Source organism: Rhineura floridana, chromosome 7 (genome assembly GCF_030035675.1).
Source record: "Rhineura floridana isolate rRhiFlo1 chromosome 7, rRhiFlo1.hap2, whole genome shotgun sequence".
Taxonomy (NCBI): Eukaryota; Metazoa; Chordata; class Lepidosauria; order Squamata; family Rhineuridae; genus Rhineura; species Rhineura floridana.
Genome location: NC_084486.1, coordinates 118,229,965 through 118,257,558, shown reverse-complemented (window position 1 = coordinate 118,257,558; position 27,594 = coordinate 118,229,965). Strand labels below are relative to the sequence as shown.

The 27,594-nt window shown below is 40.6% G+C and overlaps 1 protein-coding gene across 1 annotated transcript; it reads left to right on the top strand.

Moving 5' to 3' along the window:
• Window positions 1-21,865, top strand: ANKUB1 (ankyrin repeat and ubiquitin domain containing 1). The gene is made up of 6 exons (XM_061634476.1): window positions 1-90; window positions 3,736-3,879; window positions 7,999-8,215; window positions 9,669-9,783; window positions 13,262-14,194; window positions 21,686-21,865. Exons 1-6 carry the CDS (start codon window positions 1-3, stop codon window positions 21,768-21,770), a joined length of 1,584 nt encoding a protein of 527 aa, XP_061490460.1. The 3' UTR covers window positions 21,771-21,865.
• The last annotated feature ends 5,729 nt before the right edge of the window (window positions 21,866-27,594 follow it).

The following is a 27,594-nucleotide window of genomic DNA, read 5'->3' as shown; positions in this document are numbered from 1 at the left end:
ATGAGGATTTTCATAGCCTTTGAAGGACTTTGCGAATCTTTTGACATTTCATCAGAGAATACAGTGAAAGATGTGAAGCTGATGGTAAAGGTAAGAGCTTGGCCGTTAGTCAATTTGCTTCTCTGTTATCTTGATTTTCAGCACATCTGAGAATCTGAATCAGATAATATCCACTGCCAAAATGGAGGGAAACCTCTAAAAGAAATCTTCCTACCACTTAGGCTGGCGGTCTTCGTAATAAATAAGGAGTTCAAATTTAATGGAATATTTGTTATTGTATCTTAAGCTTCTGGTTTTAAATTAATATTATCAATTTTTATCTGCCCACGGGTTTCTTTTTCATCCACCTGACTAGGTTTCTTTTTCCCCAGCTGGACATTCTTATTTTTACTAAAAGATTCAGCCTCACTAGTAGTTTTTAAGTCTGCATATATTTTAATGAGAGCTGGTTAGTTCATTTTGTCCGAGTGAGAAAAGCTAAGCAGACAAACCTATACAACCACAGGATCTGCTGTGTTTGAGGTTCAGCTGAACTCTTTCAGTTGCAATACGCAAAAGTGAATGTTTAAACTTTACTAACAAAAAAAGTTAAATACAAATAGTTCCGTATGTTTACATTTATTTATGTTTTTAACTGCTCAGTTAACTGCGACCTAATAGTTAGAGCATTGGATTTAGATGTGGGAAATCACCTTGTGCAAGTGACTGTATTTCAACCCACCCCACTTCATAGGCTTCTTGAAAGGCAGAGGTGGGGAAGCTGAGGCTCAGGTGGTAGATGTGCCTCTCAGGACTATCTCAGTCAATGCCCCCACCCCAGGCCACACCCCCTCTTTCCAGACTCCACCCCTCACCAGTCCTGCTCCACACCTTCCTTGAGTTCTTTTACCTAGTAATGTAAATAATGCCCTTTGTTCACGTGGACTGAGAGAAGTGTGCTTGGAAACACTGACTTTTGCATGGCTAGAATGGAGCTACTGTACAAAGGTAAGAGTTGCATCTGTTGCCCCACCCACTTTTGACTCTGGGCCCCGTCCATGCAGCTCCTGGAAGGTTGTCATGAGGCAATGCGGCCTTCGGGCTGAAAATGGTTTCCCCACCCCCGTTGAAGGTTAAAATGTCACTCAGAGCTCCTGTGAGGGACACAAGTGTATCTAATAATAATCAGGCTACTTTGAATTTAAGTGAAGCATACATAACAATTCTGTGAGTTAGTTGGTTGCTTCACCATCGGGCCATACTTAGATTGGTTCCAAATCGGGAACAACTGTGAGCAAGCTGCACATTGGATATGCACAGCCTCCAGTTCACTACATTTGCCATGTGGACAGGGATGCATGCGGTGCAAACAGGAGTCATGTGGCTTATGGGAATTAGATGCACTGAATGTACACAGAATTTTTCAAATTCCTACTATAGATCTACATGACTTATTTCTCATACAGTTTGTAAACATAAACTCTGATCTGTTGCATTTAGTCAAGGCCTAGACATAGTCCTAATCGGAGTAGATTTATTAAAAATAAAGAACCTAAATTAGTCATGACTTCAGTGAGTTTACTCTGAGTAGGCTAGAACTGAATACCATCCATAGTGCCATCTAACTCTTTTGTGTAACATGTGACACTGAAACAGATGGGTCTTAACCATACTAGACAAAAGCTTCTATCCAGCATATTCAGCTTAATCCTGCCTCGTTCTGTGCTGGATTGTGACCATGGTGATAGAAGCTGCCATTACACCAAGTCACACCAGTAGTCCATCTAGCTCAGTATTTATTTTATTTATTTATTTATTACATTTATACCCTGCCTTTCTTTCATGTTAGAAACTCAAGGCGGCTTACATATGGTTCCCAGGCGGTCTCCCATCCAGGCACTGACCACACCTGATCCTGTTTAGCTTCAGCAGGGTGCTGGCCTCATGTGCCTTCAGACCATAGCCTGGAAACTTGAGAAAGCAACTATCTTAGCACAAAGCACAGGAGCCTATCACACTTTTAACATGGCAATGGTAGTTTAATTTTTTTTTTAATAGTTTCAAATCCTTAGTAAATGTGACTAATAAGTTTATACTGGTATTATGCTTGATCTGGTTTTCAGTATGTTTTCCCACTTGCTTCCACAGTTTTCCTTGGATTAAAATAAAAACTCTTCCTTCTTAAAGCAGTTGTGGGGAACTTTTGACCATCCAGATGTTGCTGAACTACAATTCCCATCATCCCTGGCCATTGGCTGTGCTTGCTGGGGCTCCTGGGAGTTGTAGTCCAGCAACATCTAGAGGGCCCAAGGTTCCCCAGACCTGGTCTTAAAGCAATGGCCGATATAATGGTTCAGGGGAAATGGGAGAAAAGACAAAGGACCAGCCGGTCAGCGCATATAACACCTGTTCTGGCCCGTTTGCACTGGCTACCTATTTGCTTCCGAGCCAGATTCAAGGTGCTGGTTTTGACCTATAAAGCCTTACACGGCGTGGGACCGCAGTATCTTGTGGAACGCCTCTGCCGCTATGAACCGACCCGGTCACTTCACTCAGCGTCTAAGGCCCTCCTCCGGGTACCAACCCATCGGGAAGCCCGGAGGACAGTTACTCGATCTAGGGCCTTTTCTGTAGTGGCCCCCGAATTGTAGAATAGCCTCCCCGAAGAAATATGCCTGGCGCCGACACTTCTATCTTTTCGGCGCCAGGTTAAGACCTGGCTATGCTCCCAGGCATTTTAAAGCGTTTAATGTTACAATTTTAAATCTCTTTGTTTCAGTTTATTTATTGTGATATTTTGTATTTCTGTACTTTTAATTTTTTGTACACCGCCCAGAGAGCTATTCGCTATGGGCGGTTTAAAAATGAAATAAAATAAATAAATAAATAAACTATATGGAATTCTTTTTGAACTTGTTGGTGTGCTGTCAGTCAGGTCTTCAGTAGTCTTACCATAAAGAAGCAAGTCTTCTGAAAGGTTCTGCTCACTCTGTTTCAGATAACTAAAAGTTATTCTACTTATGCCAGCAAAAATGCTGTCAAGAGGGAGCATAAAAACCAATGTTCTAGTGTAGCATATCCAACTACTAAAACATTAGGATGGCACAATTGCATGGATTTGTTACAGCACAGGCAAAAAACTACTAATAGAAAGCTGATACACCACACAAAAGAGGGCAGAGATAAAGAATGTCTGGGCAATAGCTTACCTGCATATGTTCCTGTTCTCATCCCCAGGTGCTATCTGAGTGCATTATGCTTAGACCAGAGGTGAGAAACCTCAGGCCAAAGGTCCAAAATGTGACCGTCCAGCCTCTCTGTTTGGCCTTTGGGACTCTTGCTTGCCTGGATGGAGGATGTGCATGTGGATGACTTTTACATGGTTGGGATGTAGTCTCTTCTACAAAAGTCAGAGTCACATACACTGCTCCACCCACTTTTGCCTCTGGTCGTGCCCATCACTTCTATGTGCTCTCCCCAAGGTTGCCCACGGGGAAATGTTGCCCTCAAGCTGAAAAACTTGGTCTACATTGATTGGCAGTGGCTCTCCAAGGTTTCATACAGGAGTCTTTTCCCACCCCTCTCTGGAGATGCCAGGGATTAAACCTGGGACCTTCTGCATGCAAAGCAAGTGCTCTGCCTCTAGCCACAACCCTTCCCTGTGGCTCCCTGAGTATTGATTTGAATGCTAGCAGGTTCTTTACTTTGAATGTTAATGCTTACTGCTGTATCTAAAATAATTTTTTTTTTCATAAGGATTATTTTCATGTTCCTCTCTCTGAAGACAAGCAAGGTAGGCGGTATTTGGAGCTAACCTATGCAGGAGCAGTGTTAAAGGACAGCTGGATACTTGCTGATATGGGCATATCAGTTTCTTGCACAATTAAATGTGTTGTTAAGGTATGGTATGATTTAAAAAGCAAACAAACATAGGTTGCCTAATTAGCACAAAAATCTCTGTGCATGCTGTTTTCTTTGCTAAATTATAGGTCTTGTGCTAGCATCACTCAGCGATAATCAAAAACAACTGACCTTCAAATGCAACACAATAACCTTCAGATAATGATGGCAGGAAGCTGTTAAGGCAAGGAGAGAGCCTTCAATTGATTTGTAAGGAACTTTGAAAGATATTAAGAACCTTTTTTAAGGGATAAGCTTGAATATTCTGTTTCTTAATATTCCATCTCTCTTCATATCCTGTAGTTGTTAATACTTAATATTCTGTATAGCTTCATATTCTATATTTCTTCGTGAAAAGATTGGGGATGGGGGGGAAATATGAGTCAGTTCATATTCAAAGCAGGATCTATAAAATCCACCCTTTCTGAAACAATATGAGAACCAAAACATAGCCTTCCTTCAGAATTTGCACTTATTCAAATTTTGTGATGCAGTTTTCCAGTCAACCAGTGTTGACAAAAATGCATACATTACAGGAAAGTCTGCATAAAAATGAATATATTGGTGAAAATAAAAACAAAAATGCATTATATTAAGGTAAGTTGCATGCAAAAATGTGTGCATTGATCAAAACTCTATACAAAAATGTGTTTATTAGGAAAAATTCACACTAAAATGCTAGAGAATTTTCATGAGGATTTTTTTTTTAAAAAACCCTCAAATTGCTGCAGAAATGTGGAGAACTTAATTTAAGATTGGAAAAATGAGAAACTGAGAGAATTGAAATTAATAGATCTTCCCATCCCTAGAAAAGACAGATCTGTACATATTGAAGGAAAAGCCCATGCAGCAAGCATATTGGTAGGGTAGTCAGCTCCTTGTCTGGATTACATGCCTGGGAGAAAGGATGCTTTGCCTCCCATCCAATTCCTCAAACTTGCTAAGCCTCTTCCACCACTGTCTACTACAGCCAGCTGGATGTTTATTTATTATTTTATTTATATCCCGCCCTTCCTCCCAGCAGGAGCCCAGGGCGGCATTTTAATTTATTATAATTTTGCCCTACATACAGCAGAGGAGGGTGGTAGTAAGTGATGGGATTCGAGATGGGATCCATTGGCTGGTGCCAGCTCAAAAGCATTCCATTTACCTAACAGGCCAGTATTGACTCAAGTTTGTTCTTTGTCCACTAGTTGCTGCTTTTACCAATCTGGGTTTTTTCCCCTTGCAAAAAATATTGATAGTAATACTGATCGTTTGAAAGGAAACATTGATAAAATTATCACTCTTAATATCAATATTTTAGAGGTGGGTTTTAAAACAAAATCCATTTTCGAAAAGAGCTGCTGAAAAATTGCTACATAAAGAAGTGATCCACTATGACAGAGAATAAGTAAATTAATAGAAAATTTGTTACCAAATCCAAGTTGAGTGGAATTCTAGCACATCCCTAAATGGGATTGAATACTGGGGGACTAGCTCCTGGCTTGAGGAGGGCTGGACTCTTGGCAATGTTGGGGGGGCCTTTTTGGGACCTTGTGGACTTCCCTGGGGGTGACAGCAGGAGTGTCCTGAATCAGTGCCAAGTGACTGAAAGTTGCCATTTAAATTACCTCCAATGCCCAGAGTGATGCCTACCTCTTCTTTGAAGCTCATATTTTTTGAAGTTCAGTTTCCCCTTTCAACAAGCCTTTTAAGTTGGGACCTATCCCAGTCTGCATCTGTGTTGGAATTGCTTTTTAATATGTGTTTTTAACCTTTTTAAAAAACAGTATGTTTTTAACCCTTTTAAAAAAGATGTCTTTAAAGCTTTTAAAATAATGTTTTTAAAGTTGTTTTGTTTTAATGTATTTTAAGGTCTGTTTTTATGATGTTTTAAAGTGTTTTTAGTGCTTTTGTTTGCCGCCCTGGGCTCCTGCTGGGAGGAAGGGCGGGATATAAATAAATAAATAAATAAATAAATAAACAAACAGCGTTTCTAAATGCAACTTGGCTGGGGTTTGAGAATCCAGAAATAATTCATCCTGGCTCACTTTCTTTTCTCAGTTTGAGAATTAGCCAGAATTACTGTTGTTCCTGGCACAGCATTACTAGGGTCACAGAACATGAAAACAAGGAGTAGAACATTGAGACGAAAGCTGCAATCCTTTGCCCAGTTACCTAGGAATAAGATCCTTTGGTCCCAGTGGGAGTAAACAGGCTTAGAATTGGACTGGAAAAGGAACGGACATATATAGGTGCATCTGCAGCTATTCTCTTGGTCAGGAACAGAAATCAGTATTTCCATTCTACAGGACTTTTTATTGTGCAAAGTGTTCCACAAGTTCTATCTTGTTTCTCTCTAAACACCTCTAGTTTGTGAGTTTTACAGATGGGAACTGAGGCTGAAAAAAATTGACTTGCCCAATGCCTTCCAAGAGTAACTAGGCTGATCTGGGATTTAAATCCTACTATTTGTATATTGAACAATGCTAGCCCTTCATATGTTCCTATATCTTCCCAATATAGAGATCAAAGCAGTCCTAATGGTCAAGCTGGGTGGACTGCAGTGTTGTGTACTCTAGGTGTACGTTTCTTCTGTGTGTATAGATTGCTTGCATATCCTGGATTTTCACTTAACTGAAATTTATATGGCAATTAATTGTACCAAATTTTGGTAGTGCTACCCAGGCTGTGTGCCAGGTAAGGGAAACCTGTAGTCCTTCCAACTGTTGTTGGACTCCCAACTCCTATCAGCCCCAGCCAACATGGCCAATAGTTTGGGATGATGAGAGTTTTATTTATTTTTTAAGGTACTTTATAATCTGCTCTTCATTAAAATCCATCCCAGAAAGTGAAACAACATAAAATATATATAATACAAAATGGAATAAAACAATCTGGAAAATCAAAACTACCACAACAATAAATCATATTTAGTCACAGAACAGTGAGAATGACAAAATATCTCCAGTCAGCTAACAAAATGCTTAAGTAAATAAAAATGCCTGTACAAGATGCCTAAAACCCATCAACCAAATCTGTGAGGGGAGGGCATTCCACAGTCAGGGTTGCAGTCCAACAACATCTGGATGGCACCATGTTTCACTGTCCCTGCTATAAGCCTTTATCTGGAGCAAATCTGAGAACTTTGCTAGCATTTAAGGACATGGGCAGCTTGATTCTATGTCACCACAATCAAAGGTGCCACAATACACCAAATTGGCATCCTGTCCCTGGCACCTGAAACTGTTCTGTTCCACTTCCCCCAAGTATATATATAACTCCCTTGCCTACGCTATTTTCCTAGAGCAAAATGTAAACAAATGAAAATTATGCCACTGACCTTGAAACTTCCATTTACATATATGATCACCTACTAACTGAACAGACATCTGTTCTGTTGAAGACGGTCTGGAAGTTGCAACTGGTGCAAATGCAGCAGCCAAGGTACCGGTAGATACCACTAGCTGGATGTACATTATACCTGTCTTGAAAGATCTGCACTGGTTGCTAATTTGCTAAGGTGTACATGTTGACATACAAAGTCCTAAACAGTTTAGGCTTTAAATATCTGATGGAGTGCCTCCTCCCGTATCAACTTGCCTGAATGTTAAGACTGGATGGTGTTGCTACCAAATGTAGTGAGAAGACAGTGGTGCATGGGAGGGTTTTTTTATAGTAGCTCCTAGGTTATGGAATGCTCTACCCTCCAAGAATTGTCTTGCACTGACAATGTGTAGCGACACAGTAGTTTTTGAAGGCAGGTTAAGGCAGACCTTTTTGTTTAGGCTTATGAAGGTGTGTTATGTACGATATTGATTTGTTGTTGCTTTTGTCATGCTTCATTGTGATTTCATTGTGGTTTTATTTGTATGTTTATATTATGTAACCTGCCCAGGATCTTTGGGTGAAGGGCTGCTAACAAATGTCAATAATTAACAAATAAATTAAATCTGTTTAAGAACAAAACTGATTATTGTTCCTCCAAGCTGCAGCATCGATCACAAGGCCACATTCTATACACAGGCAATGGATGACCACATGTGCTATAGCCAGAATTCCACATAAGCTATAAGCACAATTTTACAAGGACATCACCACTGGAGTACAAATCTCATTGTTGGGTTTCCTTTTCAGGAAGAAGATAAGCCCATTTTCTATGTTTACAATGCTGTCACTCATGAAAAAGTGCCCATCATTGGAAAGATTTTTCTTCTGGGGTCAAAGGTTTCCCAACTGAAAACCCTGGTAACCCTGAAGTGTGGCTTCCCAAATAGTATTTATTGTCTCAGGACTCCAGAAGGCCGAGAAATGTATGACTGCAATACCTTGAGCAATTATCAGTTAGATATAGGTATAAGACTGTTTGTGTATTTTATCTATCCCTGCATGATAAGAAAGACTTCAGTCTTTTCTAGAAATGTCTGAATTTAGGAAATATCTATCATTTTTATTCAGGGAAACAGTCCAATATGGCATGGCATTTTGTATTCGACAACACCAAATTTAGCCATATTATCGGGCTGTCCCATGGTCCAGCCCTAACATCTGTAAGTGATTTTTGAACTGTTAAAACAATGCAACTGATAAAAAAGCAAGTTAAGTTTTAACTTTTTGAAGCATGCATTTATTCAGATAATTCAACTATTGTTCAGATACTGCTGATGTAATTTGAATTGCAAAAAAAACCCACACACCACTTTGTAGAAGGCGATCTATATCTAAATAGTCTGTGGAATTACTGACACCTTCTCCCACTTAAAAAAAAAGGACTTAAAAGGTAAACATGGTTGATATACTGTGGTCACGTTTTTATTGGAGAAAAGCAAAGTAAGTGAAGTCTTAGAGCAATGTTGTGATCCTATACTCCCTTACCTGGTCATAAGTGGGGATGGGGGCGAAATTCGATTCAGTTTGCATTTAAAGCCAAATCTATCAAATTTGCACTTTCTGAAAGAATATGAGAGCCAAAATACAGCCAGCCTTCAAAATTCACATATCTGAATGTTGCGATGCTGTTATCCAACCAAAGAATATTTACAAAAAATGCATAGAGAGAAAATTGTGCATAAAAATCAATATATTAGTGAACATAACATACAAGAATTCATTATATTAGGAGAAATTGCTTGCAAAAATGTGTTCATTAGTCAAAACTGCATAGAGAAGTTATCTAAATTATTAGTAGAAATTCACACTAAACCACTGAAGAATTTTCATGAGGATTTTTTAAATTGCAAATTGCTGAAAAAATGTGGAGAATTGTATTTCAGATGGGAAAAATGAGAAACTAAGAGAACTGAAAATAGCAGATTCGTCTATCCCTAGTTATAAGCCCCACTGTGCTTAATGGGTATTGTTTCTGAGTAGAGATATATGGGATTGCACTGGAAGACTACAATCCAATGCACTCTTAAAAAGGGAGGGAGTAAGGCTCCTTAAGATAGTTATTTCCAAGCCAACCTGCATATGAACAGGCATTTGAACAAGACATTTTGGCTTACAGGTCTCATCATCCCTGACCATAGGCTTTGCTGACTGGGTTTTTAGTCCAAAGCATCCGGAAGTCACCAAAGTTGGGAAAGGCAGATATATATGATTCAAAGAGGGTACTGTTAGTGTGATGTCATATAAAGCAGGTTCCCCAACACACTTAAAATTACCTTCTGTAATGGGATATAATATGTGAGATTTTTAGCTTCTTTGCAAGTCTGCATGCGAAAACGGGATGATTCAGAATTGCATGTGAATAGTATACCGAAGAAAGCTAAAAACACAGGCAAACGGCTGGAACTTTCTGTTTGCAGGCACAACTCTTCATCTGGATGTTTGGGATGGATGGAAAGAATTCCTGACTGGATGTATCTTAGGAAACAAACCCAAAGTCCAACACTATCTGTCAAAGGAAGAGCCGGTGCTCAAGTACAATGACTTTAAAATCATGATTCTTAAAAATGAGGAGTTCTTATTTAGACTTAAGATGTCAATTTCAAAATGCCTCTTTAAAATAAAAGCCTGCTCATATTTGGCTTAAGTTCTAACCTGGCACCTTCATGAAAGGGGCTGTGCAAGCAAACTAGGTGCCCCTCCCTTCATGAACTACAAAGAAAGAAAGGAAAAGGAAAAAAAGATAAAACACAGATCCCAAGTACTTAGGTGGAGCTTTATCTACACTACAGTCTAGTAAACAGTTGCTTTTACAGTAAGAAACAATCTGTTCATTTGCTGCCTTGCAGAACCAAATATGCCCACTGAACATTACTTGTGTAACCTTTTGTATGTTTGGCTAAAGCAGATCTTTGCTTTCAGACCTCTAACTCGACTAAGCTGTATGTAGGAGCGGTGAAGGCAGCTAAAAAAACATCATTTTGCTGCCACTATTAAATCATCTCTCTGCCGCCCAGCGGAGCTTTTTCGAGTTGTCCGGGGGCTTCTTCATTCAAACCCTCCGGACACGGTGGAATCATCGGAGGGCCGCTGCAGTCAGTTTGCTGATCACTTCCAGGATAAGATCTTATGTATCTGCCGGGACTTAGACTCTCAAGTTATAGCAGTTGATCCTAGTGAGGTGTCCGGAGCACAGTCTTGTCATGTTTTGCTGGATGAGTTCCAGTTGGTTCAGCTCGAGGACGTGGACAAGGTGCTTGGACAGGTACGTGCAACCACTTCAGTACTAGATCCTTGCCCCTCTTGGCTAATAAAAACTAGCAGGGATGGAACAGGTAGCTGGGCCAAGGAAGTGATAAATGCCTCTTTACGAGAGGGAGTGGTCCCTGGCTGTCTGAAAGAGGCAGTGGTGAGACCGCTTCTTAAAAAGCCTTCCTTGGACCCAGACGATTTGAACAGCTACAGGCCAGTGGCGAATGTTCCATTCCTGGGCAAGGTCTTGGAACGAGTGGTTGCTGGCCAGCTCCAGGTGCTATTGGATGAAACCGATTATCTAGATCCATTTCAATAGGGTTTTAGGCCCGGTTTTGGCACCGAGACAGCCTTGGTCGCCCTGTAACCTATGTTGGGAGAGAGACAGAGGGAGTGTAACTCTGTTGATTCTCCTTGATCTCTCAGCGGCTTTTGATACCATTGACCATGGTATCCTTCTGGAGAGGCTCGCGGAGTTGGGAGTTGGAGGTACTGCTTGGCAGTGGTTCCGCTCTTACTTGGCGGGTCGTCTCCAGAAGGTAGTGCTCGGGGAACATTGCTCAACACCGTGGGTTCTCCAATATGGGGTCCCGCAGGGGTCAGTTTTGTCCCCCCTGCTTTTTAATATCTACATGAAGCCGTTGGGAGAGGTCATCAGGAGTTTTGGAGTGCGTTGTCATCAGTATGCTGATGACACGCAGCTCTACTTCCCCTTTTCATCTTCTTCAGGTGAGGCTGTCGATGTGCTGAACCGTTGCCTGGCCGCGACAATGGACTGGATGAGAGTTAACAAACGGAAGCTCAATCCTGACAAGACTGAGATGCTGTTGGTGGATGGGTTCTCTGATCGGATGGTGGATATATACCCTGTCCTGGACGGGGTTACACTCCCCCTAAAGGACCGGGTTCGTAGTCTGGGAGTCTTTTTAGACTCTTCCCTCTCACTTGAGGCTCAAGTAGCTTCGGTGGCAAGGAATGCGTTTTACCAACTTCGGTTGGTAGCCCAGCTACGTCCCTATTTGAGTAAAGAGGACCTTACATCAGTGGTACATGCTCTGGTAACCTCGCGTTTGGATTACTGCTATGCGCTCTACGTAGGGCTACCTCTGAAGACAGTTCGGAAGCTTCAGCTAGTGCAAAACGCGGCAGCCAGACTGCTAACAAGGACCAAGCGGTCCGAGCATATAACACCTGTTCTGGCCCGCTTGCACTGGCTGCCAATACGTTTCCGGGCCAGATTCAAAGTGTTGGTATTAACCTATAAAGCCTTATACAGTGCGGGACCACGTTACCTTGCGGAACACCTCTTCCGATATGAACCGGCCTGTACACTACGTTCTACTACGAAGGCCCTCCTCCGGGTGCCAACTCATAGGGAGGCCCGGAGGATGGTGACAAGATCTAGGGCCTTCTCAGTGGTGGCCCCCGAACTATGGAATAGTCTCCCCGAGGAAGTGCGCCTGGCGCCGACTCTGCTTTCTTTTCGGTGCCAAGTTAAAACCTTATTCTCTGAAGCATTTTAATTTAAATTGATTTAATTTTAAAAAATGTTATTGTATTGATTTTAGATTGCATTATTTTTGTACTATATTGTGTCATTTATTGTATTTCTTATGTTATTGTATTGCCATGTTCGCCGCCCAGAGAGCTATTGCTAGTCGGGCGGTATATAAATTTAATAAATAATAATAATAATAATAACTCAACATGATGCCCATACACCACTGCCACCATTAACCTCTTAGGAATTCAGTGCCATTTTACCTCCTGGTATTCACCTACTGCATGATGACTAATCTCCCGAGCCCCCCCCCTCATCATTTAAAAGTAAACAAATTATTGACTGCTCCTATGGCCCTACTACCACAGGTCCCCTGTTGTGATTCTGTGATGGCAAAAGTTTTTTGTTACCCCCCCAAGACACCCCCAAAATGTCTCTCTCATGTGTCTTTGTATTTTGGCCATACCCACTTTGTGATGCAGCCCGCGGAAGATTAATCATTCTTCATTGCTGCCCATAGCCTGAAAAAGGTTAACCGCCCCGACCTACAGTATTATTACCAAATTGATTATACTTTAATGCTGGATGTAAGGGATGCAAAATTTCTGAACTGTGTCTCCCTTCAGTTTCATGACTGAAGAGCTGCTCAGCAGACAAAGCCCTGGATCTTGATGAAATCTGGATCCTGTTCTCATTTCTGCCACAGAATGTTCTAAATACATCATTCAATCATATATTTCATGTTTCCTCTAACGAGTTTGAGGTGGCATGCATGGTTCTTCCACAAGCCCCTTATTTTCACATCAATCCTAAGAGATCATTGAGGCTGAAGGATAATGGTTATATCTGCACCACACATTTAAAGTACATGGCTTTCCCCAAAGAATTGTGGGAACTGTAGGTTGTTCAGGATGCTGGGAATGGTAGTTCTGTGTACAGTTCCCAGGATTCTTTTGGGGAAGCCATGTGTTTCAAATGTATGGTATAGATGTGGCCAGTGACTGGTCCAAGGTCACCCAAGTCCAATCCACATTAGCATTGGTGGTACTCTTGCTTCTTGCTTGTTAGTCACACAATGCATTCACCAGTTTATGGTTATACAGCTACTTCTTCCCTTTTATTCTGGGATTTTCATGCTAATTTTATGATTTTGTTTTACCTACTGTGTTGTCCTCTTTACTGTACACATAACTAAGATTTTTCAAATGACTTTTTAAAAATTTTCATAGCCAATTAATTTGTTTAAGCACTTTCTTTCAGATATCAAAAGAGGGTAGCACTTTATATGGCAGCCTTTTTTGGACACCTTCAGCTTTTGACGTGGCTCTTAAAACAGGGTGTGAAGCCTACTGAAGCAGTTGGTGTACACCCCTATCGAGAGTGGTGTCATGAAAACAATAATCCGGATGTCACCAAATGCCCAGTTCATGCAGCTGCAGAAGCTGGTCAACTCATGATGCTGAAAGCCTTTGTCAATTACAATGTCTTATGCCTGGAATGCCAAGACTCTGCAGGAAGAACTCCGTTGCAACTATGTATCCAACACAGACATAAGGACTGTGTGCTGTATTTAGTCACTAAGATGTGGTCAGTGGTTTCTTGCCCTAATTTCTCTCTTCCCATGAAAATCTACTTTAAGTTAAAAATGTGGCTTCTTCAGGCTCAAAATGGCATCCATGCAATGAAGCGACGCAACCAGGCATCAGTCTTCAGAACACGAGTTGGGGACATTGTCTTTGTGGATGGTTTCACTAAACCCAAAATGACATCCAGAGGTTTTATTTCAGCCACAGTCAATGGTGCAGGCAGCAGAGGCTGCAAGCTGCCAAACTTAAATAATCAGGTCCAACATGGGCAGGGTGACTGCCATTTAACAGTTTCAAAGGGGTACCTCAAAAGGACAAATGTCGAATTACCTCCAGTGATAGATGCAAACAAGAATGCTAATGCAGTCAGACTTCAGCGAAAAAAGAATACCAGAAGGAAGAATCTGCACAGTAGCAATGAAGAAAATATGGACCAAAATATGTGTTTAGCAAGAGTCCCTCTACCCCCTATTTCTGTCCTCAGACCAGCTTATTATTATTCCATACCAAATGCAAAGTTTCTGCTAAATTCTTCTCTGGAGTCTTTTTCAGAACACAGTGGAAGATCACCAAGGGAGAACGCAATCTACTGCTTAGCCATAACAAGGTACGTTTCGCTTTGTTTTTATCAAGGGTTGGCAACATATTCAGAAACATATCCCATTCCAAAAGGCAGCAGCTGTAGGGCCCAATCTGTGCTATATTTTTAAAGCAGTATTGTACCACTTTAAACAGTCATGGCTTCCCCCAAAGAATCCTGGGAAGTGTAGTTTGTGAAAGGTGCTGAGAGGAGACTTCTGTTTGCCTCACAGAGCCACAATTGTCAGAATGGTTTAACATTCAGTCCCTCTTCCCAGAGAACCCTGGGAATTGTAGCTCTGTGAGTGGAATAGGGGTTTATAATGAATGAAACATTATATATCCGATCAGAATACTTTATAGATCCAATCAGAAGGCTTTGTTAATTTCCCTGTTAGCAGCTCCAATCTGCTTTTAAAAAATGGAGTGTAAAATGCACACAACATAAATGTCTCGTTGCCAAAGCAATCACAGTATCAGCTACTAGCCATTGCAAAGTACAGACATACATAAACACAACTAAACAGATAAAATTGCCAAACTAAATTAAAAATTAAAAACACCAGCCATAGCAATCATAATAGATATTGCTGATAAACTGGGTTCTTATAACCATTCTAGAAACTTTAGTCCAGATGCTTTTAAAAAACCATAGTAATGAAAATCTGGAATTTTTTGAGGTTGAACATGTCATAATTATTACAAAAATAATAAGGAAAAGGTGATTTTTTCAGGATTCGGACTCTTCTGATCCAATTTTGGGGTGTTAGTAATGCCTTGCAGAACTGACTTCCGGGAAGGGTTGCTTTGCCTGTGTTGCCTCTGAGTCAGCTCTCTTCTCAGAAGAAGCTTTTTCAGCTTTAAAATCAGTCAGAATGCTCTTTTTGACTGATAAAGATCTTCTTCTGGTCAGGGAGAAACGTAAGAGATTAACCACAAAGCCTGTTTTTGTGGGGAGGACTGGATTTCATTTATTTATGAGAGAAGGTTCAAACTGCAATGCCGGACGGACTTTCATCAAGCTCTAGCTGATTATAGCGACACGTTTATCTTTTCTTCAAAGGAAAACACACTTTAACAGGCAAATAAGCATCCTTCTTTCTATTTTCTTTTTTCATTTGGTTTAAATTGGTGCAGCTAAAAAGAGATTTGTCAATGAATCAGCTGTGAATGAACTTCTAGTTCATTCTTCTTTCACTTACGAAATTAAGGTGGAAAGAAATCGAAAAAGCTTATCTTTGTTTTTATAGCAAAAAGCTGTCCTGGAGGTGCATTCTAAAGATATAAACGGAAGAGGGATTTCTATTTCGAGGAGGGGGAAAAAAAATTTTTTTTTTTGGTCTATTTCATTTTGACGAATCTGCTTGTTCATGACACCACTAATTGTTTGATGTTGGGAACTAAGTTTGTTTTGTATTCCTGAACTCATAGAGATAAGGCAGGCTGTACTGTCTACACTGATATCAGCAAGCCTCGAATATTAACCCAATTGTGGCTGAAATAATTTTTGTTTCTGTGGTTTTAAGAATGACAACCAGGAAAGTGATTGAGACCATGGAAGAAATTATGTTTCAGAAAATAATGGGTGAGATTGAGATAATGAAACAAACCCTGAGACAGGGAAGACAGGAGATGAAAATTGAATTTAACAAAATGACGCAGGAGCTTAAAGAAATAGCGGATTCTCTGAGAGAGGAGTTTGATGGGATTAGAGATGAGAAAAGAAAAATTAAAGGGAAGGTACAAGCCCTGGAGATTGGAACAAATGTGAAACTGGAAAAAGATTTGGAGTTTATGGATGTTAGAAATAAAGTTTACTGTTTGGAATTCAACGTTGTCTCTGAAGAAATTAATGAAGATTTTGGTGGTAAAGTTATCAATGTCTTGGATAACTTTCTGGACTGGAATGATGTGATAGAGCTTGACATAGAAAAAATCTATGGTGTTGGCTACAGATATGTGACAGTGGAGAAACTCTTAAGAGATGAGCCAGTGCATTTTGTAAAAAAGAAGAACAGAGATATGACTTTGCAGCAATATTTCAGCAACATATTCAGAATTCTTGACTGGAATGATGTGATGGAGCTTGACATAGAAAAAACTTATGGAATTAACTACAAATGTGTGACAGAGCAGAGATGCACCCAGAGCAGAGATGTGACTTTACAACAATATTTCAGCAACATATTCAGAATTGAGGGCAAGGACATATTTGTGATGGGGGAAATTCCCATCAGACTCTTGTTATATGACTATGGCTATGACAGCAAGATCATCATGGGATACTGATAATGGATGAATGGATACTGAAACCTCTGGATTTAACAGGACTATTGAAGATGGAAGATGGAATTAATATTGATAATGGAAGAATGGTTATAGAAATTATTGGACCTAACAGATTTGACGAGATGGATTAATCGATATGTTTATTTGGATTATGGCTATGACAACAAGATTATTATGGGATACTGATAATAGAAGAATGGCTACTGAAATTACTGGATTTAACAGGATTATTGAAGATGGAAGATGGAATTAATATAGATAATGGAAGAATGGCTATTGAAATTATTGGGCCTAACAGATTTGAATCAGATGGATTAAGCGACATGTCTATTTGGAGAAAAGTTGAAAGATATATCTCTCAAGGAATTGAAACCTCTCTTTGACTTTTTGTAGAAAGAATAAAGTAATGTTTATGAGATTTGATGATTAATTAAGATAACTTCTGGAGGAAAGTGATTTTATAATATAATTTTAGAGATAGGACTGTTATATATTGTAGACTTATAACTGATCTGCGACAAATCGGAAGTCAACATTTTATTTAATTGTTTAATTGTTTTTGTTTTGTTTTGTTTTTTGTCTTTGATTTTATTGTTTAATTGTTTTTGTTTTGTTTTCTTTTTTGTCTTTGAAAATTTGAATAAATATTAATGATAAAAAAAAAAGTAATGCCTTGCAGAACTCTAAACATCTTGGGACCTAGAGTTTTTTGGCAGTGTATTTCTCCATATACTCCCACTCAAACACTAAGATTTACTGGAAGGCATGGGTTCTGCTCCACATCTCCTATTCAGGAGGCGGTGTATCAGCAGTGGTGGTTGGTGCCCACTGGGACTGGCAGGGCAGAGAAACCAACAGTAGGTGGAGCCAGAACCAATGACAGGCAGAGTCATCCCCTGGCTGGATGAAAGAAAGCAGGCAAGTGGGTGCTGGCTGAAGTTAGTGGGGCGGTGTCCCATTTTGCTGTTATTGACCAGCCTCCACTGGCTATACATAAAGTGGGGATGCAGGAGAGGGTCCTTTTTGCTGTAGACCTCAGTTTGCCCTCACATAGGAGGCTTGGCAGGTCCTAACAATGGAATATTTTCAGTGCCTAGTTAAAACATGGCCGTTTACACTGGCATTTGGGTCATGATAACTGCAGCTTAAATTGGGATTGCCTACCAGTTTAGTTTAATAACTAGTTTAGTTATTATGATCATTTCTGTCCTACATTTCTGCATGCACTCGAGGCTGCTCACAAACAAACATCAAGCAATATACTGCAAAATAAAACAGAACAATACAACATGTTTGAAAATAAAATAAGTGTTTTGGTTTTATTCTTTGTTGTGATTTTATGTTATTACCGTTTAATACAAACTATTGTTGTGGAGTATGTACCCTGCCCTGAGGTCAACTGATATAAGGTGGAACTGAAGTATTTTAACAGTTAAATACGTAATAAATACTTCCACAGCTTATCATCAAATGCAGGAGGGCTGCATGATTCTCAGTCTGAATAAGTCTGTCTCTCCCCTCTTTGTGATGCTACTACTTCATGAGAAAAACACAGAATAAATCACCTCCCCCTGCCATTTCTTAAGATATTTTGTTTTTTATTATCTGTATATACAAGAGAGAAGCACAGACACAATAACTGAATCTTTTTTATTAGTTGTAATTATCATTTGGAGGGATTCCTATAAATAGATGCTCAAATAGATAGAGAGTAAGGCTTTCACTGATTAGTAGATACTGCCATCATGTGGTAGTAGTGATATAAGTCTTAATGCAATAGCAACCTCAATGTTATCATCTGGTAAGTGGCTGAAGAAAAACCTCTTAAAACTGTAAGAAATATCAGGAAATTTCTGAGCAAGCTGACAATTGCTAAACTGTAAGTTGAAATAAAATAAGTAAAAAACTAAGTAATAAGCATAGACAACATATAGAATGGAAGAGATTGATCTGCATCACATGATCACCCAAATCATGGTTTAGATTAGTGTGATTGGTCATCAGGAGTTTTGGAGTGCATTGCCATCAGTACGCTGATGACACGCAGCTCTATTTCTCCTTTTCATCTTCCACAGGTGAGTCTGTTGATGTGCTGAACCGTTGCCTGACCGCAATAATGGACTGGATGAGAGCTAATAAACTGAGACTCAATCCAGACAAGACCAAGACATTGTTGGTGAACGCCTTCCCTGCTCAGATGGTGGATGCTTACCCTGTTCTGGATGGGGTTACACTCCCCCTGAAAGAACAGGTACGTAGTTTGGGGGTTCTTCTCGACTCTTCCTTGTCTCTCGAGGCCCAAGTGGCCTCGGTGGCACGGAATGCGTTTTACCATCTTCGTCTGGTAGCCCAACTACGCCCCTATCTGGACAGGGACGACCTCGCCTCCGTTGTCCACGCTCTGGTAACTTCAAGATTGGATTACTGTAATGCGCTCTACGTAGGGCTGCCCTTGAAGACAGTTCGGAAGCTTCAGCTGGTGCAGAACGCAGCTGCCAGATTATTGACGAGGGCCAGTCGGTCTTCGCATATAACACCTGTCCTGGCACGTCTGCACTGGCTTCCTATTTGCTTCCGGGCAAGATTCAAGGTGCTGGTTTTGACCTATAAAGCCTTACACGGCGTGGGACCTCAATACCTTGTGGAACGCCTCTCTCGCTATGAACATACCCGTTCACTTCGTTCAGAATCTAAGGCCCTCCTCCGGGTACCAACCTATGGGGAAGCCCGGAGGGTGGTTACGAGATCCAGGGCCTTTTCTGTGGTGGCCCCTGAGTTGTGGAACAGCCTCCCCGAAGAGGTACGCCTGGCGCCTACACTTCCATCTTTTCGGCGCCAGGTAAAGACCTTTTTATGCTCCCAGGCATTTTAATCTTCTTAACTTTTTAATCTTTTAATCTGTATTTTTAATTTGTGTAGTATTTATTTTGTTTTTGTTGTGTTTTTTGTTGTTTGTTTGTATATGTTTTTGTATTTTTATTATGATATATTGTATTTTATCTCGTTTGTTCACCGCCCTGAGAGCTATTTTGCTAAGGGCGGTATATAAATTGAAATAATAAATAAATAAATAATGAGCCTTGGCTTCTTCATTGCATATAACATCTGGGAACTGTGTCCTTTTAAGAGCCATTCCCTTTCCTGGTGGATTTTACAGGCGAAAACAGGGATTCTTATTATCAATGAGGAAAGAGGTCCAGAGGAAGATGTTTTGTAGCATTCTTAGGGACTCAAATTGTTAAAAATATAAGAAGAGCCCTGCTGGGTCAGACCAAAGGCCCATCTGCTCCAACACACAAGCAGGTACCTATGCAAAGACTACTAGTAAAACAGGAGTGTAATTGGCCTCTCCCACTTGTGATCCCTAGTACCTGGTATTCAGAGGCATTTGCTTCTGATACTGGAGGTAATATAGCTATCATGACTAGAAGTCCATTAATATGGGTTTTGCTGTGGTACAAATGGTTGGAAATTGCTACAGCGTAAGCTGTGCCAACTTTAGGCAAAAAGTCAAAATTACACCCTCTGCTGTGGTGCTCTTTAATGACACTGAGAGCTGGAGGAGACATTATGTTTGCCACTGAAATTTCACAAAACAGTCTCCCCACCTGGCCTCGGTGTTTAGCATGGCCTAGACCAGGGGTGGGGAACTTCTGGAAGGGCACAGGTTCATCACCTCTCATCTAGACAAACAGTTCAACCTGTAGTAAAACTGTTCCTGGACTGTGCCACTCCCATACACTTTCTGTGTTCAGTAAGTTTTGAGTTGTCTGTATTGGGGCACTGGAGCTCTCCGGATGTTATTGGACGCCAACTCCCAACAGCACCAGCCAGTATGGCCTGTGGTCAGAGATGATGGAGGTGTAGACCAACAATATCTGGATATCCATAGATTAGCCACCTTTGAGTTAAGCCATTGATTTATTATAGTGCGTATCTGCTGCTGAAACAAGGTCTGAATACATGTAAATGTTTATACTTGCATTCATCATGTGTTAGCTTTGCCTGTTGCTTCCTCCTTTCTCTCTACTGTTCCTGCCCTTTGGGGTAAATTCCTTGGGATAGGTAAGGACCTGTTCTTTTGCCTGTGTTCATCTGCAAAGCTCTGTGAACACTGACAGCGCTATATAAAGTCACTAATACGCAAAAAAACTTGTGGTTTAAGAATGTACCTAAAGCCAACAGATATTTCTATTAAACTTTAAAAAGCAGGGAAATTGGCCGGCTATAGTAAAGGCACCAGGAGAGCAGGAGACCTGGCCTTCTTTTTGAGATACAAATTTGTAAAAATTAAAACACAATTTGGGTTGGTCTTTCACAGTCCAATCCACTTCCTGTACAGCTTGGAAGAATTTGGTAACGTGCCACTCTGGCCACTGGAGCTCTGTCAGGGGAATAGGAGTCTCCTCTCAGCACTCCTCACAAACTACACTTCCCAGGATTCTTTGGGGGAAGCCATGGCTGTTCAAAGTGGAATAAATGTCTAGTGTGAGTGTGGCCCCCTGATTAGCCAAGCCAAGCAGCTGTGAGTGTGGCTTTTAGAACACTGATAGTTGGTTCTTGCTGAGCATGCCCAGGCTTATCATAGACTTCAATGCTAAATTTCTTAAATTAATTAAAAATCAGCTAGGCATTTTTTAAAACTTTTAAACTGCAGAAGATGAAGGTCAGAGTATGGGGTAAGGTCAGTAATAGGATTAGAGGTACTCTGTGAACATGGCTGATTTTTAATTAATTTCAGCAAATTAAGAGAACATTGACAGAAAAAAGTCCAAAAGGGGTCTGAGTTTTTTCTGTCTCTGTTTACACTTTGAACTCTCAATACTCTCTGAGTGTTTTGTGTATCACCATGAAAATTTAGAGGGTTGTTAGGCAAGCGTTTCTGACTTATAGTCCTGAGGTTTTATAAGGTTTTGTTTTAAAATGAGCTTATGGGAAGGATCAGAATGGCATGGGGGTATTTTTAATTTAACATTGCAGAATGTGAGAAGTCCATGCTGGCTATAGTATACAGCCTCTCTCTTGGCTGTATAATAATACTGCTAATAAAATGGTATGTTCTGAAATGTATCATCCAACTGTAGATTTATTGCACACTTAAGTTTCCTATATTTATTACAAGTGTTGGGTTTGGTTTTATATATATTTAAATCTAGGGATGATATGTACTTATTTTCTGCTTAGTGTATGAAAGCAAAAAATAACTATCATATTTAATGTTTTACTGCAGTGCATTTAAAGAGAAACCTTGGCTCCAACAACTTGGCATTGCAAGAAACCTGGCTAAAAAAAGCATACACAAGTCTGTGTACTGACTGAACAGCCCGTTTGAAATGAGCATTTTCTGGAGATGATCCATCTTGAAATGAAAAGTTACGGTTGGAGATTGTGTTATATCCTGACTACTGGATGAGAATTTTAAGCTCTATCCCCCCCCCACCAAAAAAAAAGATACACAGAGAGGATTATATAATGGAATATTAATAAAACACATATTTAAAGGGTAATATACAATTTGTGACTGGGTATTTTTGGCTCATAGTGTAAGGCACTGTAAGCTGCCAGGTCCTGGAAACAGTCACCATGCTAATTTACATAAAGCTCTATCTGAGGGGAGGGGGCTGAGGGGGAATACTTATCAAATGCTAGTGACAGTTGGAGATCACAGGTAATTTTTCTCCCTGAAGACTGAAATTAGTTACAACAGAAAAATATCACAGGAAATGAAACCAATGCAAAGATGACAAAGACTTACATCTATAAAAATGAAAAGAAATGCAAAATTAATTAAAGCTGAAGGCTGAAGCTTTGAGAGAGATTGTGTGAGAGAGAATTTTCACCTGCTGAGGCCATTTGGATACAGACGAATATTCTCAGTCTATCCAGTGTGCATAGAGATATTTTTATATGTCAACATATATGTGTCATTTTTGGAGAACTGGATGCTCTCTACATGCCCACAGATAACAGAGATAGAAACTGAAGACCCACTGACAAGCTATGGGGATTGTAAACTGCAATTACCTGAATCCCACTATAATGTTGCTCCCAGCTCAAGCCAATACATGGTTCACCATGGAGTACTGTATAAAACTCCTTTGGTAATGCCTGTGAAAGCCATTGTTCATTTATCAGGCTATCTTATTTTGATTATCTTTTCGTGCTAATTTATGGGCCTGCTATAAAAAATTTGAGGATGTAGATAGATGTTATAGCATACTTATTTTACAAAAAAAAAAACTCAAACAACTTCTTGAGAGAACAATTCTATATAGCACTTATGCTGGAGGGAATGCATCATGGGATGGTTGCCTTCCCTCATCTGTGCTGTGCTGCACTGGCCAAGGAGCCCACTGGGTATCAAGGAAGTCTCCAAGCAAGCAACTTCCTTCAACAAAGTCTGAGAGTAAACTTACGACTTTTTTGTTTCTGGAGCCAGATCACTTCTCCCAGGCTCTTCCTCTTCCATGAAGAATGGACAGTCGTAAACAGGCAGGCCTCCAACTTGGAGGATAGCATCAGTTCTGACAAGTCCAGGTACATTGCCAGGTTGACAAAGGGATGCGAGTCCCTAGCATGGAGGTGGCTGTTTCCTCAGGAGCTCCCCTTGGGTATGGACTCTGGAGATCCTGACTCATAAGTCATGGACTCAAAGGCCCTTGATCCACTAGGCTGGGCCATGATGGTGCGACTTGGGTTGTCTTCTGGTGCTGCTGGACTGACGCCTTGGACTGGCCCCTCTGTGAGGAGCCCAGGCTGCTGCTCAAGGCATGTAACCTGAAATCTGCCTCCAGTGCTACTGGGCTAATGGATCCAGATCTCCCCCTTCATTGGAGTTGAAGTCCAGTCTGCTGCTGCAGGTAGGAGACCTGATACCAACTTCAAGACCCTCTCATATATACCAGGATCACATGGGCTGCAGAATGAGCCCTAATCTGGTGGAAAACTCAGGTCTCACATGCAGAAGTCCAAGATTTGAATCGAGTGTAAAACCATACACTATAAAAGGTATGTCTGTGTGTGTGTGTTTTCATACCTAGCCCCAGTTGAGCCTATCAGGTGAGCACTGCAGGGTCAATACTATGGCTTTTGGCCCACTTGTGTATTTGGCATCAGATGTGAACAAGAGCACTCCCAACATCCTTTTTATTGTGAATTCATTATTATTTGTGCTCACAGTGTTTTATGGGCAGTTATATATGATCCTGCTTTCGGTACTGTTTGTGCCTGTAAAGGTTTCAGGGTGGACATACTGCTTCATTTCCAATTGGTACATGTTCCATAGCTTCCTGCTAAAATCCTGCTTACCACAAGATTTTCTGGCTCTACTTTTGTTACATTATAGCATAGGTTGTTGTTGTTATGTGCCTTCAAGTTGACTATGATTTATGGTGACCCTATGAATCAGCAACCTCCAATAGTATCTGTCGTGAACCACCCTGTTCAGATCTTGTAAGTTCAGATCTGTGGCTTTCTTTATGGAATCAATCCATCTCTTGTTTGGCCTTCCTCTTTTTCTTCTCCCTTCTGTTTTTCCCAGTATTATTGTCTTTTCTAGTGAATCATGTCTTCTCATGATGTGTCCAAAGTATGATAACCTCAGTTTCATTATTTTAGCTTCTAGTGACAGTTCTGGTTTAATTTGTTCTAACCCCCAATTATTTGTCTCTTTTGCGGTCCATGGTATGTGCAAAGCTCTCCTCCAACACCACATTTCAAATAAGTTGATTTTTCTCTTATCCACCTTTTTAACTGTCCAACTTTCATATCCATACATAGAGATCGGGAATACCATGGTCTGAATGATCCTGACTTTAGTGTTCAGTGATACACCTTTGCATTTGAGGACCTTTTCTAGTTCTCTCATAGCTACCCTCCCCAGTCCTAGCCTTCTTCTGATTTCTTGACTATTGTCTCCATTTTGGTTAATGACTGTGCCGACGTATTGATAATCCTTGACAAGTTCAATGTCCTCATTGTCAACTTTAAAGTTACATAAATCTTCTGTTGTCATTACTTTAGTCTTTTTGACGTTCAGCTGTAGTCCTGCTTTTGTGCTTTCCTCTTTAACTTTCATCAGCATTCGTTTTAAATCATTACAGGTTTCTGCTAGTAGTATGGTATCGTCTGCATATCTTGATATTTCTCCCTCCAATTTTCACACCTTCATCTTGGTCCAATCCCGCTTTCCGTATGATATGTTCTGCGTATAGATTAAATAAATACGGTGATAAAATACACCCGTCTCACACCCTTTCCGATGGGGAACCAATCGGTTTCTCCATATTCTGTCCTTACAGTAGCCTCTTGTCCAGAGTATAGGTTGCGCATCAGGACAATCAGATGCTGTGGCACTCCCATTGCTTTTAAAGCATTCCATAGTTTTTCATGATCTACACAATCGAAGGCTTTGCTGTAATCTATAAAGCACAGGGTGATTTTCTTCTGAAATTCCTTGGTCCATTCCATTATCCAACGTATGTTTGCGGTATGATCTCTGATGCCTCTTCCCTTTCTAAATCCAGCTTGGACATCTGGCATTTCTCGCTCCATATATGGTAAGATCCTTTGTTGTAGACTTTGCTTGCATGGGATATTAAGGCAATAGTTTGATAATTATTGTATTCCCTGGGATCCCCTTTCTTTGGAATTGGGATGTATATGGAATGCTTCCAGTCTGTGGGCCATTGTTTAGTTTTCCATATTTCTTGACAGATTTTTGTCAAAATTTGGACAGATGCAGTCTCAGTAGCTTGTAGCAACTCTATTGGTATGCCATCTGTTCCTGGTGATTTGTTTCTGCCAAGTATTTTAAGAGCAGCTTTCACCTCACATTCTAGAATTTCTGGTTGTTCATCATATGGTTCCTCCATGAATGAGTCTGTCATCCTGGCATCTCTTTTATAGAGTTCTTCAGTGTATTGCTTCCATCTTCCTTTTATTTCATCTCAGTCAGTCAGTGTGTTCCCCTGTTGATTATTCAACATCCCTGCTCTTGGTGTCAATTTGCCTTTCATTTCTTTAATCTTTCGGAATAGGGCTCTTGTTCTTCTCTTTTTGTTATCCTCTTCTATTTCTATACAGTAACTATTGTAATAGTTCTCTTTGCCCCTATGTACCAGTCGCTGTATTGTTGCATTTAGGGTTCTGACCGTATTTCTATCTCCTTTTGCTTTTGCTTTCCTTCTCTTTAACCCTTTTAAGAGTTTCTTCAGTAATCCACTGAGATCTTTCTCTCTTTTTAACTAGAGGTATCATCTTTTTGCATTCTTTCCTGATAATGTCTCTGACTTCACTCCATAGTTCTTCTGGTTCTCTGTCAATTAAGATTAAAGCCTCAAACCTGTTCCTTATCTGATCTTTATATTCTTCTGGGATGTTATTTAAATTGTATTTTGGCATTATGACCCTTTGTTGTTGTTCTTTAGCTTTACTCTGATTTTCGATATGACCAGTTCATGATCTATACCGCAGTCTGCTCCTGGCCTTGTTTTTATAGAAAGTATTGGAAGTTCTCCATCTTCTGCTGCCAATTATATAATCAATTTCATTCCTATATTAACCATTTGGTGATGTCCATATGTACAGTTGTCTTTTCGGTTGCTCAAAAAAAGTGTTCGCAAGAAACAGATTATTGACTTCACAGAATTCAATAAGTCTTTCTCCTGCTTCATTTCTGTCTCCTAAGCCCCATTTTCCCACAATTCCTAGTCTTCTATGTTCCCTACTTTTGTATTCTACAACATGGCCACGGTTTGGTTTTCTTGGAAATAAGGTCAGTGGAGATTGTGGTGTATGTTATATGGTTTATTTACATGGGCAATCCTCCCACCTCTGAGTAGAGGTACTTTCCAAACTCACACCAGGACCCTTTGGCATATGCCTTATGGCTTGAGAAGAAAGCTATTATGTTTTGAAACTTGCCAGTGAACTTGCAGTAGATTCTGTGGAAAGGAAAGAAGTGGGACAAAACCAGCTAGGAATGGAAGCTGAGGCTGACACTTGCCTACCCACTTAGCTACAATCCATTCTTTATGATTTATGATGATGAATATTACATTTATATCATACCTTTCTTCCAGGGAGCTGAAGATGTTGTACATGGTTTTTCTGCTCTCCATTTTACCCTCACAACATGAAATAATCTATAAGGTAGGTTATGCTGAGAGACTCTAACACCTAAGGTCGCCCAGTTAGCTTCATAGTGGAGTGGGACTATCAGGTCCTAGTCCAGCACTATCCACAACACCACATGCTTTTCTACTGTTTGGTGGGCATTTTGTATGGTTGCAAACAGGGCCGGTGCCAGAGGGCAGCTAGGTTGGGCCCTGACTGAGGGCCCCTGTGGCCCAGAGTAGCCCCTGAAGGGCCCCTCCTTTGGGTGGGAGGGTGGCCTTCCTGTCCTGTGATCTGTGGCATCAACAGGTCCTGCAACCCAACCCTGCCCTCCCAGGCACCCCCAATGGAGACAGTGTGGGCTTCAACAAGCCTACATGCACACTGCACCTACCTCTCCCATCAGTGTGAATGCTGTGCACGCATGCCTATCATCATCCCTTAGGCAGGGGCTTCCCTAAGGGGCTGACACCCCTGTTGCCATCTTGGTTGATCATGTCATTCACACCACATGAGAGGTAGAAGGTGCCCTGGCAGGCTTATCAGCTCCATGCCACTTGTATAGGGGGGTGTTGGGCTATGGCAGTGTGGGTTGGGGCAACCAGCCCTGGTTGCAAACCATTGAAATAAATGGACATAAGTAAGTCATGTCCATTGATTCCAATGGGTGTACTCTGAGTGTGACATAATGGGATTGAAACCAAAACAGGCATAGGTTAGGGATGTGTGAGAATTTTGTCTCAGTTCACATTTCAAGCTGAATCAATCAAATTCACACTTTCCAAAACAATATGAGAACCAAAATACAGCCATCTGTCAAAATTTACACTTACTCAAATTTTGCAATGTTTAGCAATCCAGTGTTTCCAAAAATGCATATATTAGCTGAAAGTATGCATAAAAATGAATATATAAGTGAAAACATTCAAAAAATACTATATTAGAAGAAATGAAATGACAGACCTTTTCTTCTGTATAGCCGGTACTACCAGCGCAGCATATGTCAGATTGCTTTTATTCTGT

Excerpts from the sequence above, each read along its gene's own strand:
- ANKUB1 (XM_061634476.1), top strand. The coding sequence starts at position 1 with ATGAGGATTTTCATAGCCTTTGAAGGACTTTGCGAATCTTTTGACATT. Across the intron at positions 91-3,735 it reads ATGTGAAGCTGATGGTAAAG|GATTATTTTCATGTTCCTCT; the intron begins GTAAGAGCTTGG and ends TTTTTTCATAAG. Across the intron at positions 8,216-9,668 it reads CAATTATCAGTTAGATATAG|GCACAACTCTTCATCTGGAT; the intron begins GTATAAGACTGT and ends TTCTGTTTGCAG.